The sequence below is a fragment of the Mesoplodon mirus genome (genome assembly GCF_964341445.2).
Source record: "Mesoplodon mirus genome assembly, chromosome: 4".
Lineage (NCBI taxonomy): Eukaryota > Metazoa > Chordata > Mammalia > Artiodactyla > Ziphiidae > Mesoplodon > Mesoplodon mirus.
Genome location: NC_138979.1, coordinates 113,265,689 through 113,281,173, shown reverse-complemented (window position 1 = coordinate 113,281,173; position 15,485 = coordinate 113,265,689). Strand labels below are relative to the sequence as shown.

The following is a 15,485-nucleotide window of genomic DNA, read 5'->3' as shown; positions in this document are numbered from 1 at the left end:
GTCCCCTGTTCCATCATCCCCCAAATCTATTCTCTATCCAACAGCCAGAGTTAGCTAACTAAAATGCATTTCTGATTATGTCGTTCCATGTTTCAGTGGCTCCTCATCCACCTAGAAGAAAATGCTTTAACATGGTGTTCAAGGCTTTTTCCTTGAAGGGTATGGCCCTTACCTATCCCTTCAATCTTATCTCCCTCTGATTTCTTCTTTGTGATTTACACTTTAGCAAGACTGAACTTCAGAGCTACTTAGAGTTTCCTCTACACGTCTCATGGCTGTTTTTCATTGCTATCAAGAATGCAGTTTGGCTTGTGGCAGAGAGAGCACTTTATCTTTTAAGAGTAAAAGGCCCCATGTTCCAGCAATTGGGCTGACTCACTCCCATGATGGACGGAAGATTTGGCCCCTTTTAATGGGTCGTGGGATAAGGTGCAGTCACTACAGCAGAGGAGTTGACAGTGCTGCTAGAAGGCAGGGGATTCAGAGGGAGGCGGAGTTGGCCTAGTGTGGAACCCTCCCTCCCGAGTTTACGCTCTTTGGTGTACAGAAAACAGTGTAGGTGGTGGGGGAATTTAATCGCCAGGACTAGTTTCCCGCAGCTTGAGACCGTTCCGCTGGCCAGGCTCCTTTTTTTTTTTTCAAGCAAGCTGCAGGCTTCGCTTCGGCCCTGGAAACCGGATAGGCCTCTCCGTGCGCTCTCAACCTAACCTCGCGGTGGCGGGGGAGGGGGAAGCTCTGTCTAGTCCCGCCCATTGCGCTGTTTTGCGTGTTTGACCCTATTGTGAGTGGCAGTGGAGTTTAGCGAATGAGGGCGCGGGGCGGGCAGGAGCATCAAGTTAGGCTGCGCAGGAGGAGGGGGAACTGGTGCTGGAGAGACAGCGAGAGGGGCGAACCGGCCCCCCACGGCCGCTGCAGGTAAAGGCACCTCTCTTACCTTGCTGAGGTGAGGCACAGCTCTTTTTCTACCTAAGGGCTAGTCGGGCCTTCCCGCCTGTAGCTTCCACCCTCACATTGCTCCCACCCGGGCATCCACACCCCCCCATCCCTCATCTTCCCGTCTTGGCCATCCCCACCCTGGAGGGCACCCCGCTAGCTCACTCCCTCAAGAGCATGTACCTCACCTCCATTTTGGGGGCTCCAGTTGCCCGACATCTCCCGCCTCTGCTGTGTGGGCCTTACTGGCACCAGCCCTGGCAGTATGAGCAGGTAATGCACCCGGGTCCCCGCCACCCCCGCCCCCAGTCGCGTCTCCCTCTCCGTCAACCCCGCACTTCCTTACCTTGCCCCTTCCCTTCCACATGAGTACATATAATTTCTGTAGTTTCTCCTTTACCCCTTGAACATACGAACATGCTTTTAGCATTCATAGTTGCCTATTTTGCTTTCCCTGTTTATTCAGAAGGACTCACTTTACCAGCCATGTTTGCCCCAAATGTCCATACTCCTGATTGAGGTTTGAGTGCTTTCTTCGGTAATTGGGAAAACAAAAACAGAGTAGCCATACATTTGGAATTGAGAATGGTGAAGACAGAGAAAATGGCCTAGGATCTCGATCTTCGTGAGGAGAATCTCCTGGCTGGCTCCAAGTTAATAGCTCTATTTCTTATGGTCTGTGTCCTTCCATCCTTATCCTCTGCTGACCCTAAATTGTGATTCCATTCACCTTGGATGTTTATTTCCCATTTCTTTATAAGATTTGAGACCCTTTGGTTTTCACAAATGTCTCCATGGTACAGTTTTTAAATCCTCCTCTTTTAAAATTATGTTGGTGATTTTCATTTCAAGCCTTCTGGTTTATTTTATTTTCAAGGGATTTCTTCAAACTGCTTCTACCCATCTTGTTTCCATATCCTGTTTATGTTTGCCTGCCTGCCTGCGCTGATCCTCTTGAAATGATAGTTTCCAATAACAAGATTAATACTTTGAAGTAAAATAGTTTGTTCTTTGAGCAGTTAGAGGTTAAGTGGGCATGGCTGCTACTTTCTAAAAGTGCATATTAACGCCCCAGAAAAGATCAGTTTTTGTCAATATGGCATTCGTCTGTTATCTTCTAAGAGGATGGACAGTACAGAGAAATCTGTAAAGGGAGAATGGATGTCTGTAGTTCAGTTTATGTAATTTTATGTCTTAGACAGCTGGACTAATTTCTGTTGCAGTGTTTCTCATCCGTCATAAACAATATGATAAACTCCCTTTTGAGAGACCATAAGAAATCTTAACCCCATCACAGAGATGTCGATAATCCTTCCAAACCAGGCATACTTCTTTCTCTGCCCCCCGCCCCTACCCATGTTGTCCAGTTTTACTGAATATAAATAACCTAAACAATGAGATGTTTTCCTTTTCCATTTGACAAATATAAAATTATAACACCGAATGCACATTTTCAAACTTTGCATACCTTCCATCTCCCAGTTGAGAATCACTGCTTTGTTGAAAGGTATGGGGAGATTGAGATGGAAAAGTATAGAGTAGAATTAAAACTAAGTCCTTTATGATTGGACAGACAAGTTATTATTGAAATGGGCAAGGGTAGGGAGACACGTTAAAATAAGACCAGGAGAGTTGGGACTCTGGGTTTCTAAGAAAACCCAGAAGAACTACATTAAAGATGATAAAGCTGCAAAAAAAAATCAGTTTATATTTATTTCAAGGGAAGGGAGTAGTTTCTCCTCAAAGAAGACGATGAGATGAAGGGCTTTATATAAAGAATTTCTCTGGCTTGTTATTTGGAAGTTTTAGATGGGTGGCCTCGGATTTTAACCTTAACTTCCTAGTTAGTTCTACTTCTCCCCCTCTCCCTCCCTCCCGCCAAGATTTTCTGTCGTTAGTCTACTCATTAGTTTGGAATTATGGAAAGTGATTAAGTGCAACCATCAAGCTCTGTCTTTCCTTTTGAGCATATACATATGTTCCTCTTTGGGGCAGTGGTAGGTGAAGACTGGCTTTTCATTCTCAATATGATTAAAGTTTGCTATGATTTCTTTATCTAGGCAGTTGCTTTACTTAGGGATATATTAAGGGTTTCGTATATTTGAGTGCTTAACATCTATTTATTTATTTTTAAAATTTATTTATATTTGGCTGCATTGGGTCTTCATTGCTGCACACAGGCTTTCTCTAGTTGCAGTGAGCAGGGACTACTTCACATTGTGGTGGCTTCTCTTGTTCTGGTGCACAAGCTCTAGGCACGCGGGCTTCAGTAGTTGTGGCTCACGGGCTCTAGAGTGCAGACTCAGTAGTTGTGGCGCACCGGCTCAGTTGTTCCGTGGCATGTGGTATCTTCCCAGACCAGGGCTCGAACCTGTGTCCCCTACATTGGCAGGGAGATTCTTAACCATTGTGTCACCAGGGAAGTCCAACATCTATTTATTTTTATTACCAGGGTTTGAACCATGGAAAGAGAATTCAACCAAGCTTATCTACCATGGGGTAGATGAACTTGGTAGAGTAGGCCAGACATGGGTATAGCCAGGATAACCCATAAGTAGGAATAGAAGGAGGGGTGAAGAAAGTTGGAGATATGTTTGGAGAAGGTTTATTCTTTTGAGAGTCAAGGGCAACTTAAAGATGGGAGTTAAAAAAGAAGTTGGAGACTAGAATTAAAAAAATGGTACAAGATGAATTAGGTCAGTAGAGGTGAGTTGATGGGATGGGACTGAAAAGTGGTGAGACTTGATGCTGTGGCATTAAGTCAGTGGTGAGGTTTTTAAATTATTGGGCCCCGACTGACCCAGGAGAAGCAGAAATTTGGCCCAAAAATTGGGAAGGGAGATAAATGGTAAGTGCATTGACCTTTAAAAACTTATACTTGAGTCATATGGAAGTAAGGAAATATTTCAGAAGCTATTAGCCTTGTTTCTCCCATTAAAAAATGAGATCTCTCTCTCTCTCTGACGTTGGGCTGTTGTGGAGGGAAGGGAGAGCATTTGGGTGAATAAATAGCAAGGAGTCCTGGAAAGGACAAAATACCCCATGGAAGAAAAGGCAAGTTATAAACTATTATCAGCATAAACTTTTAGTTAGTGCAAACTTTCACTGTAGTTTTTTTTTTTTTTTTTTTTTTTCTGTACGCGGGCCTCTCACTGTTGTAGCCTCTCCCGTTGCGGAGCACAGGCTCCGGACGCGCAGGCCCAGCGGCCATGGCTCACGGACCCAGCCGCTCCGCGGCATGTGGGATCCTCCCAGACCGGGGCACGAACCTGTGTCCCCTGCATCGGCAGGCGGACTCTCAACCACTGCGCCACCAGGGAAGCCCTCACTGTAGTTTTTTTGTGACACTTAACTGTTAGATATTTAGTGTAACTTCTCTGACAGTGAATAGGAAGTGAAAAATTATAGGTGACAAAGTAGGGCATAACTAGAAAAAAGCTGATGGTAGTGTTGAGAAAATCTATAAAATTATTCAGTAGATTTTCATTAAATTAAGAAATATCCATAACTTAAAAATAATCAATCAATTAATTAATTTTTTATGGCTGCATTGGGTCTTTGTTGCTGCATGCAGGCTCTTCTCTAGTTGCGGCGAGCGGGGGCTACTCTTCATTGCGGTGCGCAGGCTTCTCATTGTGGTGGCTTCTCCTGTTGCAGAGCACGGGCTCTAGGTGCGTGGGCTTCAATAGTTGTGGCACGCGGGCTCAGTAGTTGTGGCTCGTGGGCTCTAGAGCACAGGCTCAGTAGTTGTGGCACATGGGCTTAGTTGCTCCGCAGCATGTGGAATCTTCCCGGACCAGGGCTCACACCCGTGTCCCCTGCATTGGCAGGCGGATTCTGAACCACTGTGCCACCAGGGAAGTCCTATCCGTAACTCTTCTCATCACCATTTTGAGTTACTTTGGGGCAGGTATTAGATAGGAGAGGCTGGAATGAGCTAGTGGAATAGTTTAACCAGGAGTGGGAAGTGATACGGACCCTGGTTGAGATGTGAAGGGTATACAGTTACTGAAGCTAGGAAGATCTTGTTTAACATTGGTGGAGATGCCATGTATGCTTTGTAATTTTGACCGATGTGCCAACTACTGATGAGTCTGTTCTGTTATCTATGTCTGATTTTCTGGGCTACTTACCCACATTATATTGTTTTTCAAGGATAACTGGAATGGGTTAAGGAAAGGGGAAAAAAAGTTTGGGGCTTGTGTGGAAGAGCCTTCTTCAGTCAAGTCTGTACTGTGTCACTGACAAATTTCTTCTCTGATATCTTCTAAAAGTTAGGAGAAATGGTGTTATCAAGCAAGGCTTTTCTGGATTGACAAATACTGATATCATATACAAAGAGCAGATACTACATTTTCATATAGTTTAGTTAGGTGGTGATGTACTTATAATTTCTTGTCTTAGTTTTTCCTTTTCCCAGCATTTTATGAACTTAAAGCCCCAGATGTGGATTTAGTAAACATAATTTCAGTTATTTGTGGGACAGTTTTTCAAGATAGGAAGTATTCTACTGTCTCATCTTGGAATCAGGGAATAACAGTTTCTCTAAGGACTGAATGGTTCATTCCAGACGCTGCAAGCAAATACTTTAATTCATTAAATTTTTTTTGAGTAGCTATTGTGTATGTGATATTCTTCTGGTTCTTTAGGGATCCACAGATGAATAAGACGTGGTCCCCACCATTCAGGAACTCTTCTTTCTCGGGGAAAGAGGAGCTGGGCCACCATGCAGGGTTGTGCAAGGTGTGCATTGCACGTGTTCACTATCATCATAGATAATATGTTTAGTATGACAGTTTTCCAGCAGATGGCAAACAAGTATCTTGAGTAGGCAGTTTTTTATAATTTGCACGAAGGAACCTTTTGGGCCTTCAGAGGAAATGGACAAGAAACTTAGCATTTTAATAAAATGTTAAATGTAAGTGCTTTAAATAAGGTGCAGACAACACTGTGGATATTTAAAGAAGGTGAATGGACCAAGTCATCAAAAATTGCTCACCTTATGGAGGTTCAGGGCTCACCTTGTGGAGGAGAAGACCTTTGAGGGTGTCAGAGATTTTAGCTGGAAGAGAAGTTTGGGAGGAGCGTGGTGGGGATGTTCCAGGAAGAAACTACAGCATAATAGGCAAAGTCATGCAGATAGGAGCGTCATTAAGGGAACTGTATTGTCTAGTTGGACTGGAATATAGGGTATATATAGGAAGTGATGAGAGCATAGGAAGTGATGAGACTGAAAGTTGGGAATATAAACTAGAATGAAATTGTAGAATTCTTTGAATCTCTTGCAAAGGAAGTTTTTGATCTTAAATATGAGAAAGTGGGGAGGGGACGTCATAACAGAAACACTATGTATAGATTCATTGATAGGTTAAGTAGAATAAAGTTTGTGAAACTTCCTGGGTAAGATTATACTGTAAGCTTGGTTAAAGGTGGTTATTTTTGCCAGTAGTAAGTAAAAGTATCTAAAATACAAGGGAAACTTACAAAATACAGTATATCCAGAAGTCTTTAGCTATATTCACTGAAGTATTGCTGGTATATTGTTAAGTTCTGTCAACTTACGAACCTGAAATAGAAGGTGAATGAATGTTAAATTTCCTGATCTCTAGCTAAGAATGATAATTGTAAAAAGAAATGGACAGAGATAGCTGAATGATCTTGACAGACAGAAGCTTCAAAGTGTGTAAGAGCCCCAAAAGGGCGTTGGATTGTTTCTTTTTTTCTTTTTTAGTTTTAGTTTTAAGGCAGAAATGTGGATGTTCTTTCCGCTGTGTCTCTGTCCTCAGATTACCTCACATTTCCCTCTTCTCTTATTATTTTGATGCTATTTGATATTAAGGCTAGAAATTTTCCCTGAGGTCACCTACTTTGCTTATTTGTCATTTGTCTTCCTACAACAGGAGTTCCACCATCTTCCTCTGAAGACCTAGCCATCTTGCTCCATGAAGGTCAGGACAATCTGACATGCACTTGTTTCTTGCCTCTTTACCTGAAGAGTAGTCCTCTTCCATTGTGTACATTTTTTTCTTAATAGGGGAGGGGAGGGGAGAGCCATTACCCCCCCTCCCCTTCCCTCCCTAAACCTTGGGGAAGTAACCCCCACTGCTTTCCCAAGATGGCAGACCCCATCATGGATCTGTTTGACGACCCAAATTTATTTGGCCTGGACTCTCTTACTGATGACAGCTTCAATCAGGTTACACAAGACCCTATTGAGGAAGCCCTTGGACTGCCAAGCTCTCTGGACTCCTTGGATCAGATGAACCAGGATGGTGGAGGTGGTGATGTGGGGAATTCATCAGCAAGTGACTTGGTCCCCCCACCAGAGGAAACAGCCCCCACAGAACTTCCCAAAGAATCGACAGCTCCAGCTCCAGAATCTTTAACCTTGCATGATTATACCACTCAGCCCGTCAGCCAAGAGCAGCCAGCCCCACCTGTCTTACAGACACCGACGCCAACGTCAGGACTTTTGCAGGTCTCCAAGAGCCAGGAGATCCTGAGCCAAGGGAATCCTTTCATGGGTGTCTCTGCCACAGCTGTCCCCTCCAGTAGTGCTGGAGGGCAGCCACCTCAGTCAGCCCCTAAGATTGTTATCCTTAAGGCCCCACCCAGCTCCTCAGTCACTGGTGCCCATGTGGCACAAATTCAGGCCCAAGGTATCACCAGCACAGCTCAGCCCCTCGTGGCTGGCACAGCCAATGGTGGAAAAGTCACTTTTACCAAAGTGCTAACCGGCACTCCCCTTCGACCTGGTGTTTCCATTGTCTCTGGTAATACAGTGTTGGCTGCCAAGGTCCCTGGGAACCAGGCTACTGTTCAGCGCATTGTCCAGCCCAGCCGACCAGTAAAGCAGCTGGTCCTACAGCCAGTTAAGGGTTCAGCTCCTGCTGGAAACCCTGGGGCCACAGGGCCCCCACTGAAGCCTGCAGTTACACTGACCTCTACACCTACCCAGGTGACTTGAGTGAAAGGGGGAGGTGAATTTTGGTTTAGTAGAGGGCCCAGCAACTGTGTGAGAGCAAGCACAGGAGAGCTGTCTCTAGGAAATCCTGTTTAAATTCCATCTGTACTTTTTATCAGTATTGACAGCAATGTATTTATTACTTACTAGGTGGAAGCAGTTAGTGTTAATGTATTTTTTTGAGCTCTTACTACATATTTACACTGTGCCTAGCTGGTGCTGAGCAAGATAGACACAGTCTCTGTCCTTACAGAGCTCACAGTCTGCCAGGAAATACAGACCTTAAACAAGAACTCATAATAATGTATGATACAAAGTTATATGAATAATATAGGATGCAATGGGAACAAGAATCATTTTTGGAAAACTACATTTATTTATATTTGCAACACTTACGGAAGCTATGTGTATCTCTCCCCTGTTCTTATTACTAAGATTGTCCTCCTCTGACTTTGCCCAGTGAAAAGGCTAGTTTCTAGTATAAGAAAATAGAGGCTCTAGTCTCTGAATCAAGGGCCAGAAGAGTTTGGGGGGAGGGGAAGACAGTATTAAGATAAGTAGCATTGGTGGAGAGAAGCTATAAGGAGGTGGATTTCAGTTCAGTATAGACTTTTGTTCTAATAGATTTCCAGAAAATGGAATGACTGCCATAGAAATAGAGTGAGCCTCCCAACAGTTTTTCAAGAACAGGCTTGATACCCGCTGGGCAGAGGTTATATAGAAAAGGTCTTATCAGGAAAGAGAAGAGGATGAACAGAAGGAATTATACTGTGTTTTCTGACCCTCAGCTGTTATAACTCTAGGATGAGGAAAACTGGTGTAAATATTAAGGGGTCTGCCGTTCTTTAATGTTCTACCTCTCGCAATTTCCTTTCTTCACTCTAGGGTGAATCGAAACGCATCACGCTGGTCCTCCAGCAGCCACAGTCTGGAGGTCCCCAAGGACACCGGCATGTCGTGCTGGGGAGTCTGCCAGGCAAGATAGTGTTACAGGGCAACCAGCTGGCAGCCCTGACGCAAGCCAAGAATGCCCAGGGGCAGCCGGCCAAAGTAGTGACTATCCAGCTGCAGGTGCAGCCGCCACAGCAGAAGATCCAGATTGTACCGCAGCCTCCGTCGTCGCAGCCACAGCCCCAGCAGCCATCCTCAGCCCAGCCAGTGGCTCTTTCCTCCGTGCAGCAGGCTCAGATAATGGGACCAGGGCAGGGCCCGGGACAGAGACTTTCAGTACCGCTCAAGGTGGTGCTGCAGCCCCAGGTGAGACTTCCATAGTAAACAAGGGAAGCACATCCCTTAGTCCCTGGCTGTTCCCCTCGGCAGTCACTCACTGTTGAACGTGGGGCCAGTCTAGGTTCATACCTCTGAAGTGACATGCAGACTTTTATTTCCTTCACCCGTGGAAACCTTGTTGTAATTACATCATGAAAAGATTTGAGGGTTATTATTGGGTTTGGGATCAGAGATGATTTGTCTGGTATTTGTCTTTGAACCGTTTCATTTACAATCTTTTCTTAATGTTCTTGTGAAATGAAAGTGACTGGAAATATCCTCTCATTTGAAACATAAAGAAATAGCCTTAAAGAGGTCAAATGATTGTCCTTCCTCTCACCCCCAGGGAGATGAAGGTAGGCCAAGAGTAGAATTTGAATTTTTTTACCTTTAGCCTAGAGACCAGTGTTGGTTGTATTGTTTGAAAATTTTCTGGAATTATGGATCTGAGTATTGACATTAGGAGCATGGCTTAAGGATATTGAAGGTTAATTTGGCACAATTCTTGCCTTTTCTCATGCGCATCCCACCAAAAAAAACTTTTTGTTTTTTTTTTTTGGAATGTGTCTCTAGGTTCAGTAAGACTTGGTCTGAGTCTGCTTCTTGAGGAATTAGAGAACTGACGTTTCTAGCCTACCTGCATCAGAGTTGTTTTATTCAGGTTATTTAGCTATAAGCATGTTGAAATTTTCGTGTCTTTATTTCTGTAGGCCGGCTCTTCCCAAGGGGCTTCTTCTGGGCTCTCCGTAGTTAAAGTTCTAAGTGCCAGTGAAGTGGCCGCTCTGTCCTCCCCAGCAAGCTCTGCTCCTCATACGGGGGGCAAGACGGGAATTGAGGAAAACCGTAGGCTGGAGCACCAGAAGAAGCAAGAGAAAGCAAACCGGATTGTAGCGGAGGCCATTGCTAGGGCCCGTGCCCGGGGCGAACAGAACATACCTCGAGTCCTGAATGAGGATGAGTTGCCTAGCGTTCGGCCTGAGGAGGAAGGTGAAAAGAAACGCAGGAAGAAGAGCAGTGGGGAGAGGCTTAAGGAAGAAAAGCCAAAGAAGAGCAAAACATCTGGTACCTCCAAAACCAAGGGCAAGAGTAAGCTAAAGTAAGTACCACCGTTTGCTCTTTTGATGGGACATTTGAGGATAGTGCATACATTTTAAAATTCGTGTTGTATTCAGCAGCTACAAAGCTCAAGGTGATCTCTCTATCATAGAAGATAATAAGGCCTTTCTTTTCTCTGTCCCAAGTGAACACCAAGGCACGGGAAAGATAGCCAGTCTTGTGTTAGGGGTTACATTTAAAAGCTGTGCCTGTGTCTTTCTATATTCTTCCCGATTTTGTATCACCATAGTGTGGAAGACTTCTCACTAGCCTCCTACCACCCACACCAGTAAAAGAGAGCTGCTGTAGACATAGCTGCCCTGTTCTTACATTTCCTCTGTGAACTGGGGAAGATTTCAGCAGCCACTGTCAGCCTTAAGCAGTCTTGACAGAACCATGGCTTGCCACACAATTCTTGTCACAATTGACAAGAATTCCTTCCGTGTCTTGTAGCTTCACTCCTTTCTCTCTAGCTTCCACTCCCTGAGATTCTTCAGGCTTTGTGGTGTAATTATAATAATGCTTCCTATCTGTACAGGATTTTTCAGCTTTAAAAAGCAAGTTTCATATCTGTTATTTTACTTGATCCTCAACAGCTGTCAGGCCAGATGTTATCATCAGTGTTTGCTACTTACGAAACTAATGCCCAGCTAGTGACAGAACTGGAACTAAAACAAGGCCTTGTAATTCTTAGTCAAGAATTCATTCTGGGGGGCTTCCCTGGTGGCGCAGTGGTTGAGAGTCCGCCTGCCAATGTAGGAGACACGGGTTTGGGCCCTGGTCCGGGAGGATCCCACGTGCCGCGGAGCAACTAAGCCCGTGTGCCACAACTGGTGAATCTGCGTGCCACAACTACTGAAGCCTGCACGCCTGGAGCCTGTGCTCCGCAGCAGGAGAGGCCACGGCAATGAGAAGCCCATGCAAGGGAGAGTGGCCCCTGCTCTCCACAACTAGACAAAGCCTGCGCACAGCAGCAAAGACCCAACACAGACAAAAATAAATAAATAAAATGAATAAATTCATTAAAAAAAAAAAAGAATTCATTCTGCTGTGTTACTCTACCTTTCTTCAGGTATTTGTGAATACAGTGGTAACAGAGATTTGTCAGATCTGGTGTAAAGGTCAGCTGGTATTTTAGAAACCCTAATATCTTCTTTTTTCAAACATGCTACTCAATAGCTGTGTGTCCCACAGACTGAAGATCTAGACACTTACGCCTGGAGACTTTGTATGTGATGGTTTAGATTAATTATATTTTCTTACTCCTAAATTTTCCTTGCCTTCACTGTAACTGAATTTGGTTTTTCCTTTTTAGCACCATCACTCCTGTGGTGGGTAAGAAGAGAAAGCGTAATACCTCATCTGATAATTCAGATGTGGAAGTCATGCCTGCACAATCACCCCGGGAAGATGAAGAAAGCAGCATTCAGGTAAAAGGAGCCCTGAAGAACTTACTGAAAAAAATCATGTTTTACTTCTGACAGACAGACCAAGAATAGATACTGAGAGACGATAAGCCTATGCACATTTCACCAGTTTTTCTAAACCAGAGGTAGTCCTAAAAAGTAGAAGAGGCAAGATCTGGTCATGGTCATGTCTTCTAAATTTAAATTTTTTTTAGGCAAAAAGCATATTACTATAAAAAAGCAATACTCATTTTCTCAAATTCCAGTATTTCAAAGACTAAGCAAATATGAAATTATGCTGCAAGATTGTTGTTTTGGGCATGGCAATACTTTGGTTTCTCTTAGAACTGTCCAGCTATCCCCCTTTTGCCTTACTTCTTCCAAAACTTCAGGGTTTTCCATTCTTGCCAAAACTTCAGGGTTTTGGTGCTGAGAACTGGGGTGTTTAAGGTACAATGTTTTTGCTACCTTTTGTAGATGAGAAGCATTGGGAAGAGAATAAAAGAAGCTGGACCAGAAGAACTTTAGTCCTCTATCTCTGTTGCCTTATGGTACCATCTTTGGCTCTAGTTTCCAACCATGGAAAGAATGTGCTGTTAATGATTCAGGAGACCCGTGGTACCTCTAAGTAGCTCTGATGGGCCTGGCCAGGTTACTTAGCTATGTGTAAATTCTTCATCTGAAAAACGGAGGTTTGGACTAAACAAATCTCAGGTGCCTCACTAGCTATCAGTACTTTATAAATGTCTCCCCTCTTCCTTTTTTTCTTTTGATTTGAATTTTATTTTATTTATTTATTTTTTTATATCCCCTCTTCCTTAATATGCATTCAATACCTTGATAAACTGAGACTTCGGTTCTTCTGGGGTATGTTTACATGTGAGAATAGCCAGGACATTTTTGAAAAGGAGAATGAGGCAAAAGCTAGATTTAACAGACATTAGAGTATATTATGAAATAATAATTGCTAAGAGTTTAAAATTAGAGAAGAAATAAGAGATTAGTAAAAGATAATAGAGTCTAGAAGAGGATTCAAATAGTTGTTATGAGAAGTTAGTATATGAGTTAAAAGGCCATTTAAAATCAGTGGAGAGAATTCCCTGGTGGTCCAATGGTTAGGACTCTGCACTCCTCACTTGGCCCGGGTTCACTCCCTGGTCTGGGAACTAAGATCCTGCAAGCCGTGTGGCGCAGCCAAAAAAAAAATAAAATAATAATAATAAAAAAATAAAATCAATGGAAAGAAAGATTAGTTAATAAATTAAGTTAGGACAACTGGCTACACATTTAGGAAGAAATAAATAAAATTGGATTTCTTGCATTACTCTGTAACAAAAACAATTTCTAGTTTAATCAAAGGTCTAAATGCAAAAATTGAAATCATGAACCTTTATAAAACATGGATAAGTTTTTTTTTAAATAATTGTAAAATCAGGTAGATCTTTCTAAGGAGAGTATTAAAATTCAGAAGTCATAAAGGGAAAGATCGATACATTTAACTGTATAAAAATTATGCATGTGCAGCAACAACAAAATTCTCTAAACAGCATAGCGGTTAAGACCACAGACCGGAGCAAGATTTCTTGGGTTCTCTTCTTAACGCTACTGTTCACTAACATTGTCACTTCAGGCAAGTTTATTTAACCTCTTGGTGTCTCAATTTCCTCATCCCTAAAATGCAGGTAGTAATATCTACCAAGTAGGGTTTTTAGGAGGCTTAAATGTAAACATTTATAAAGCACATAGAACAATGTTTAGGTAAGAGAGCATAGTAAGAGTTATATATGTGTTTGTTAAATAAACAAAGGATTAAATAAGGTGTTTGTTAAATAAACAAAACACAAACTGAAGGCAAATCTTTGTGATACAAGAAATACAAAGATTAAAAAAATTTCAAAAGTGGTGTATTAATATGCTAGGGTTGCCAGTACAAAATACCACAGATTGGGTAGCTTAAACAACAGAAATTTATTTTCTCACAGTTCTAAAGGCTAGAAGTCCAAGATCAAGAGGTCAGCAGGTCTGGTTACCTCTGAGACCTCTCTCCTTGGCTTGCAGAGGGCTACCTTCTCACTGTGTCCACACATGGTCTTTCCTCAGTGCATATATCCCTGGTGTCTTTGCGTGTGTCCAAATTCCCTCCTCTTTTAAGGACACAAATCCAGTTGAATTAGTGCCCACCCTAACTTAATCACCTCTTTTTTTTTTTAATTTTTTTGCGGTACGCGGGCCTCTCACTGTTGTGGCCTCTCCCGTTGCGGAGCACAGGCTCCGGACGCGCAGGCTCAGTGGCCATGGCTCACGGGCCTAGCTGCTCTGCGGCATGTGGGATCTTCCCAGACCGGGGCACGAACCCGTGTCCCCTGCATCGGCAGGCGGACTCTCAACCACTGCGCCACCAGGGAAACCCCCTTAATCACCTCTTTAAAGGCCCTGTCTTCAGATACAGTCACATTCTGAAGTACCAGGGGTTAGGATTTCAACATAAGAATTTGAGGGGATACAATTAAGCCCATAACATTGGTAATGCCAGTGTTGGCAATGGAGACCTCACAGTCCCCCAGGTCTTTTCTCCAGAGGTAACCTCTGTTACTACTTTTGTGTATCCTTCCAGAAATATTCTTTACTTTCATGAGCACTCTAATTCCACTACCACTTACTGTAAGTATTCCATACCTACTCTTCTGTACTGTTGCTTTTTTTCTCCAACAATATATCTTGAAAGTAGTTCTTTATCAAAAAGATAGATCTAGCCATTCTTCCTCACACTCTTGTTTTCTATTAGGAAAAATTTGAAATATACACCAAAGTAGAGAGATTATTATTATTATTATTATTATTTTGTGGTACACGGGCCCCTCACTGTTGTGGCCTCTCCCGTTGCGGAGCACAGGCTCCAGACACGCAGGCCCAGCGGCCATGGCTCACGGGCCCAGCCGCTCCGCGGCATGTGGGATCTTCCCGGACCGGGGCACGAGCCCATGTCCCCTGCATCGGCAGGCGGACTCTCAACCACTGCGCCACCAGGGAAGCCCCGAGAGATTATTTAATGACGTCCCGTGTTCCATCATCCCAGAAAGCTCCCTTGTACCCTCTTTTCAGTCAGTTCACCATCCTCTCCCCCACACCTCCACATAGGCAACCATTGTGCCCATTTTTATTACCATAGATTAAACTTAGCCTGTTTTTGAACTTCATGTAAATGGAATCACATAGTATGTACTCTTGGGTCTCACTTTTTTCGGCATAATGTTGTTCAGATTTATTCATGTTGTTGATGTATCTGCAGTTCATTCTTTTTTTTTTTTTTCTTGAGAAACGTTTTTATTTATGAATATAGTACAGTGTTTATTCATTCTGTTAGACATTTGGTTTGTTCCCAGTTTGGAGCTGTTATGAGTAAGCCTGCAATAAACAGTCTCAGTACACATACTTTGTGGACATAGGTTTTCACTTCTCATAGCTAAATTCCCAGGAGTTGGTAGACTGTGGTGTAGTTAAACATTTAACCATTTAACTTTATAAGAATCTGCCAGCTTCCGAAGTGATTGTGTCATTTTACACTTCCACCAGCAGTGAGAGTTCCAGTGAGAGTTCCAAATATTCCATATTTTGACTATAGCGTCATTTGTTTGACCAATCCCCTGTTGATAAGCATTTAGGTTTTCTCTGGTCTTCTACTACCACAAGTAATGCTACAGAGATTTGTATATATGTGCAAATTTATCTGTAGGATAATATCTTTGAAGTGGAATTGTTGGATCAAAGGGTATTGTCAAATTTTCTTCTATAGAAATTTTCTTCATGCCAGTGTGTAC

The 15,485-nt window shown here is 43.1% G+C and overlaps 1 protein-coding gene across 8 annotated transcripts in view; it reads left to right on the top strand.

Moving 5' to 3' along the window:
• The window catches only part of CHD8 (chromodomain helicase DNA binding protein 8), a 56,961-nt gene that overhangs the window by 10,940 nt on the left and 30,536 nt on the right, over positions 1-15,485 (top strand). For 3 of the 8 annotated variants that reach the window (XM_082619401.1, XM_082619402.1, XM_082619398.1), the window contains exons 2-5: positions 6,834-7,891; positions 8,783-9,154; positions 9,877-10,262; positions 11,577-11,691. In XM_082619401.1, coding sequence (XP_082475527.1) covers positions 7,049-7,891; positions 8,783-9,154; positions 9,877-10,262; positions 11,577-11,691 — 1,716 coding nt within the window. In that variant the 5' untranslated portion in view covers positions 6,834-7,048. Of the gene's footprint in view, positions 1-662; positions 944-6,833; positions 7,892-8,782; positions 9,155-9,876; positions 10,263-11,576; positions 11,692-15,485 lie in introns of those variants that run through there. The other 5 variants (XM_082619400.1, XM_082619399.1, XM_082619404.1 and 2 more) reach the window with 5 other exon arrangements.